General features: G+C 48.8%; 1 protein-coding gene across 1 annotated transcript; it reads left to right on the top strand.

Moving 5' to 3' along the window:
• Positions 1-674: 674 nt before the first annotated feature.
• Positions 675-6,136, top strand: WFIKKN2 (WAP, follistatin/kazal, immunoglobulin, kunitz and netrin domain containing 2). The gene is made up of 2 exons (XM_056326871.1): positions 675-1,237; positions 3,358-6,136. The coding sequence occupies exons 1-2, from the start codon at positions 1,037-1,039 to the stop codon at positions 4,867-4,869; spliced, it is 1,713 nt and encodes a 570-aa protein (XP_056182846.1). The 5' UTR covers positions 675-1,036; the 3' UTR covers positions 4,870-6,136.
• The last annotated feature ends 346 nt before the right edge of the window (positions 6,137-6,482 follow it).

Below are 6,482 nucleotides of genomic sequence, written 5' to 3'. Positions count from 1 at the left end.
ATGTGTTCAGCATGAGCAGGATCAGCCCCTTGCTGTAATAATCAGGGAACGAGGAACTCAGCTTGACTGAATTTCCCCCCTGCCCCCCAATGCAAAAATGCTGTACATTCCTTTATGCAGGTTTCCATAGAGTTGAACTTCTACTATTTTTTTGTTGTCGCTGTTAAAGGGGTCAGCCATGCACTGTACAATGGGATCTGGCTGTCAGGAAATGTGGAGGAATTCAGGGACACTTTTCACGTCTCGCTGGTGGGTTGGAGGGCAGCATTAGACCCGGCATCCGGGAAATCTCCCCACCAAAGAGAAGAAAAAAGCCCGGAGGAGCCCCGGGAGAAGCTGTGAAGACATACTGCTTTGTCTGTCCTAAGTTTAAAGCGGTTGTTTCTTCCCTCCTGCCTTTGTTAAAATATGATATTCTAGCTTTAATTGCTTCAATCCTATTACTCGTTCCTTTTAGCAAGCGATTGTGTAGCCCCTCGCCGTGGGGAAATCCCCTGACCGCGGGTCCGTGGTATTTAGACAAGTACTCTTTCAGAAGTAAATGCCATTCTTAGCATAGGGAAGTACTTTAGGTCTAAAGGGGTTAAGAAGGCCTCCCTGCATTCAGAAACATGCAGGGGTCCCACCATGCCAGTTCCAGCCTTTTGAACTCTTTCCAGCTTTTTTTTCTTGCAACAAATCTGTCTGACTGCCACCAGGACATAGGAAGCGTGTGCCTGTCAAAGAAATCAAGTTTACTTTTTCTGACTTGTTAACAGAGGCAGGGTATAAATAGAGCTAACTCTGCTCAGACTATTAGCATTTCTCTTAAAATAAGGGGGTAACTTCCTAGGACCTTTAATCCAATGAGGTCCGGACCAAACTGCACTATCTGCAGAGGCAGCAAAGGAGCTTGCTGAAGTTTTTACAGGAGGCAGGTGCATTTGGGTTCCTCGCAGATTTAAGGCTTACCAAAAAAAAAAAAAAAAAGCAACCCCAAGCAAAACAAGAACTACCTCCAGCTCGGTCCCTGCCATTGCCCTGGAGAAGTTCTGAGATGTTGGTGGTGCCGTTCACTCGATGGATGTGGATCTTGCTGGGGAAGAGCAGTGTCCTCTTGCTTCTGGAGGTCTCCCTGAAGGGGAAAGCTCTACCTCCCATCCGCTACTCCCACGCGGGGATATGCCCCAATGACATGAACCCCAACCTGTGGGTAGACGCGCAGAGCACTTGCAAGAGGGAGTGCGAAGCTGATCTGGTGAGTGATGCGCATTTTTATCTCTCTGCGTCGCGGGCGATGGGGTTTGTCAGTGGGCTTGTTTGCACCGCAGCCTGTTTCTGCTCCAGATAGAAAGGTGCCGGCGCCGTGCGGGACTTGGTGCAGGCAGCGCACGTATTTAATTGACCCATGACCTATATAACATGGAAAAGCTTCCATGAGTTATCAGTTAAGTGGGGAGGTGGGTGGCAGCTGACATGGTTACTGATGCGGGTACGGCGCTGGCTGTTTGATCATTTTCCTTGCTTTCTTGTCAAAAGAAACATCCGAATTTGATACTCCAGAACTCAGCGTGCTCTGGGGCCAATCCGTAGTATTTTAGCAGTGTCACCGTGCTCTTTGTTGTTAGTGGCCGTCCATGAGCGCTTTATATTCCTGGGAGGAATCCTGTATGAAATGGTTTCATTTAACATGTAAATCGTCAGCCTTTGCTGCACTTGAAACACAAAGCGTGCTTGGAGTGCAAAACAGGGGCATGGTTAAAATGACCAGGCAGATGTTCTCGGTGATGCTCCCAGCTCAAAATGTGCTTAGCTTACCGCCCTAAAATTCATTTTTCAACCTGTCAGCCCTGCCAGCTCAGCTGGCATCTGAAAATACCTGCTCGTCCTGCCTCTTACATCATGTCCAATGGCAAAGCTCTGGCAGCCCAAACCAGGCTGACAGCAAGGCTGGAAAAAGTCATTGGGTTTATGCTCTGTGGACAGGTTGTTTCTGCAGTGCTAAAAGGAGCGAGGAAAAAATAAATAGAGAAAATACGGCCATCAAGTAAACAAAGACATTTGCTCAGATGGTTCCCATGTGTTAGGACCGAAGGTGCTCTTTTTCCTTTCGCCATTCCCCAACAAGCCTCTTCTGTTTCACCTACCAGGTGCAGCAATGAATAGTAAAACACTTGCAAAGCCCCAGCAGTGGAGGACAGTGTTTTAATCATTTACTGGCCAAAAACTGAAAGCCAGAAGCCACTGGCTCAAAATCCTCGCTTTTGCCTTGTGGCTCCTTAGCCCCAGCCGAAAACGTCGCCCATTCTGGTTTCTGCCTTCGCTTCTGAAACCTAGCAATGTGCTGCTGGAAAGGGGGATGAGTTATGGTATTAGGTCATCTTTTTCCCAATAAGGAAAGGATACTGGACCCGGGGGAAGCTGTTTAGTTTGGTAGCTGAAAAAAACCCCATGTTGTTCTCACTTCTGGAGAAAGCTGTTGGATTTCGGGGGGGTTGTAGGGGTTTAACAGGCAGTGGAAGTGTGCCCTGTTGGGTACGTGGTAGCAGTCTTCGTCGTCCCTTCAAGTAAGCCGTAACAAGGCAGCAGCTGGGACCACACGTATCCAATACCTTCTCTGCACAGAAGATGAAAATTCTGCTAAAATTAACCGCCATTTAGAGCTGACTGTAGCTGAGATGGGGTATAATAAATCACTAGAAGAGCGATGCTGCGTTTGAAAATAGGACTAAAATAGGTCAGAGGAGCCGTAATGAGCTGTTTTGGGTTTGTTTTTCTAAATACCATAGAAAAATTATTTTTGGAGCAAGAATTTCTTTACTTTTGAGATATTCTATTATTTCCTCTACAATGTGAACAATTACAAATCCTTGGCAGTTTCAGCTCCAAGGGTAGGCTGTTAGTCTCAGGGAATTCAAATAATACTTTACATACTTCTGTGGAAAATAAGGAGGATTACTGCCTACAGCCATATGATAAGTCTTTCCATCCGCTCTTGTTTCTCAGGGCTTGTCCTCAGGCATTTCGGAGAGCGCAGAAGGGGGGTTGTTGGTTCAGTAGTCAAGCAGTCCATGTGACTCTAAGAAAGACTTATGATGAGGTTAGTGTTTAAGAAACAGAAATACATTTTCTTTCTCGAGAGTCTCTCCTGAAGCGTTTCAGAAAGCCTGGTCCGTTTAGACACCTCCCGGGAGCTGCTGGGGGGATGTTCCTACTCGTTGCCGGTGGGGATGCTGAGTTTGGGTCCGCAGCCCTCTGTGGCAGAGCAGGTCCCCTGAGCTCACACCTTGAAAGTTTCTGGGCCCTCTGCTTGCTGTGTCTCTAAAAAGGACTTTCCTCTGTCCCCAGTAACGATCGGGTTATTTTCTTTCCCTGCAGGAGTGCGAGACCTTTGAGAAGTGCTGCCCCAACGTCTGTGGGACAAAGAGCTGCGTGGCAGCTCGGTACATGGATGTCAAGGGGAAAAAAGGGCCGGTGGGAATGCCCAAAGAGGCAACCTGTGACCGCTTCATGTGCATCCAGCAAGGCTCGGAATGCGACATCTGGGACGGGCAACCCGTCTGCAAGTGCAAGGACAGGTGTGAGAAGGAGCCGAGCTTCACCTGTGCCTCCGACGGGCTCACCTACTACAACAAGTGCTACATGGACGCAGAAGCTTGCATCAAAGGCATTACACTGAATGTAGTCACCTGTAGGTACCATCTTACCTGGCCGAACACCAGCCCTATCCCACCAGAAACAACTGCTCGCCCTACTACTGCCTATTTTGAGACAACGGTCATCGATATCTTGCCGCCCGCCCTAGTGAACAACCCCGTCCATCAGTCCGTCTACGTGGGAGAGACCGTAAGCTTCCTCTGTGACGTTACAGGGAGACCCAAGCCAGAAATCACGTGGGAGAAGCAGGTCGATGGGAAAGACAAAGTCATTATGAAGCCAAATCATGTCAGAGGGAACGTTGTGGTCACCAACATCGCCCAACTGGTCATCTACAACACCCAGCTCCAAGATGCAGGCATCTACACCTGCACTGCCAAGAACAGCGGTGGCCTTCTCAGGGCTGACTTCCCTTTGTCAGTCATCAAAGGAGAACCCACATCCAAAGAAGCTTCCCAAAACAAAACCCATTTTCCGACCGATGAGTGCCTGAAGCAACCAGACAGCGAAGACTGTGGGGAAGAGCAGACCAGGTGGTACTACGACGCAAAGAAAAACAACTGCTTTACTTTCATCTATGGGAACTGTAACAGCAACCTCAACCACTTTGAGACCTACGAGAGCTGTATGTTAACGTGCATGAACGGCCCGATCAACATCTGCAACCTGCCAGCCCTCCAAGGCCACTGCAAGGCCTATGAGCCCAGGTGGGCCTACAACAGCTTGACCAAGCAGTGCCAGTCCTTCATTTACGGCGGGTGTGGAGGCAACGAGAACAACTTTGAGAGCCGGGAGGCCTGCGAAGAGATGTGCCCTTTCCCAAAGAACACGCACTGCAAAGCTTGCAAACCGCGCCAGAAGCTGGTGACCAGCTTCTGCAAAAGCGACTTTGTCATCCTGGGCCGTATAACAGAGCTGACTGAAGACCAAGACTCGGGACATGCCTTGGTGACAGTGGAGGAGATCCTCAAAGACGAAAAAATGGGATTAAAATTCCTGGGGAAGGAACCACTAGAAATCACGCTTTTGAACATGGACTGGAGCTGTCCATGTCCCAACATGACCACAGTGGATGGCCAGCTCATCATCATGGGAGATGTCCACAACGGCATGGCTGTCCTCCAGCCAGACAGCTTTGTGGGGACCTCCAGCATCCGGCGCGTGCGGAAACTCCGCGAAGTCATCCACAAGAAAACCTGTGAGCTTTTGAAAGAGTTCCTAGGATTGCATTAACCTCCTTCACACGTGTCCGCCTTCCAGATCCGTGTGTTACGTAGGGCTAACAAGCGCTAGGCTAGTGCACAAACTAAACAAGCTGTTTGAAGGTACACTGTAGGAATTATGCAGAACCCTTATTTTAATCCATTAATGATGCTTAGCGACAATGTAGTATGGTCCTTGGCACGTACGTAAACCAGCAGCAAAAGGCTATTAATCTTGCATTGAAATAAATTTGTCCATATAGGAATGCCATATAACTAGATGACTCACTGCAGTAATTATACAATTTTTATGTAGCTTCCATCATAAATGATGGAATTCATAGCATTTGTTTAGCTAATTGGTACACAGCTAAGTAATATATAATGTCAACTTAATCTGTCCCATTTACGGTATGGAAATGCTATGGTAAGTCATAAGTAAGTCACACGCTTGTCTCCTTATAGCAGCACTAATATTTCAAGAGAAAAGCCTGTAAATTATTGTCTATATTTACAATTGTGCACATTTAACCCATCTATGCATTATGAATTTGCTTCTTTTAATTGAAGTTTTCCTAGCAGTTTTCTTTGGAAAGTATCTCATTTCTAAACAGCAACGACTGCCTACCCTGCAATCCTTGCTGGAGGAAAAACTCCCTTGACCCCTATGCCCAGGACAACAGGTCCCTGCAGAAGCTCAAGGCACAGTCTCATCCCGAAATTACTCTTCTGTCATCAGAACAAGGTCAGCAAACACCCTCATTCCACTGCACTTCCCTGGTTTTGGTTTAATCAATATGTTATCTACCACAACCAGGCCCAGGCAGAGGGGCGGCAGGGCACTGCCAGCTGCCTTGCTTTCGAAAACCCTTTACACCTGAGCATGTGCAGCGATTTACAGCTTATTTTCGTTAGAAAACCTGCTTTTATAGGAGAGAGAGTAAAGTAAGAGGAGTCAGGACAACATTTAAACTAGACAAAAGCAACAGGCAGCCCGCAGGCGGTATTACGCAGCCACAAAGCTGCTGAACCCCAAGTGCACAGCCACAGGCACGCCGAGCGGACACTCTCCAAAGGCACCGCCAGCGCGCCCCTTTCTGAGCACTCTTTCAATCCCCCAGCAACATTTTCTGCCAGGCCACTGTATATACGCGTAGGAATCAATACCCTAAGAAAGAGAGCACGGGCTGTGGGTGCGAGCACATGCGCACACCTGAGATCGATCATTTTAACATGCGTGTGTCCGAAAAAAATGTAACATTTACCTATGCAAAAATGCTTAAATAAAGAAAAGGCTGATGCTGGAAAAATCCTGCCTCGCTACGGGCTGTCATTGCGGGGCAGAGGGGCGAGCACGGTGCGGGCAGCCTCGTCGTTGCTCTCTGTGGGGTGGGTTCAGCGAGCTGCTGCGGTGGTGCCGGAGCTTTCTGCCTTGCACAAGGGGCCCGTGGAAGGCTGGAGCGGTGTCAAGGCCCGTCTGGGCGAGAGGAAGGCAGGCGCAGGGAGCAGCACTCCGTGGTGCCATCTAACGGGTGGCAGGATGGGGGCTGTGCCCCGCAGTGGGCACGCCGCTGCTTTTGCAGACCTACGTCAGGGCTGGGTACCATAAGGGCTGGGGGAAGGAGATTAAATAGGCAGGTGCTG

The sequence above is a fragment of the Falco biarmicus genome, chromosome 1, assembly GCF_023638135.1.
Source record: "Falco biarmicus isolate bFalBia1 chromosome 1, bFalBia1.pri, whole genome shotgun sequence".
Taxonomy (NCBI): Eukaryota; Metazoa; Chordata; class Aves; order Falconiformes; family Falconidae; genus Falco; species Falco biarmicus.
This window is presented reverse-complemented; position numbering and strand designations above follow the sequence as displayed.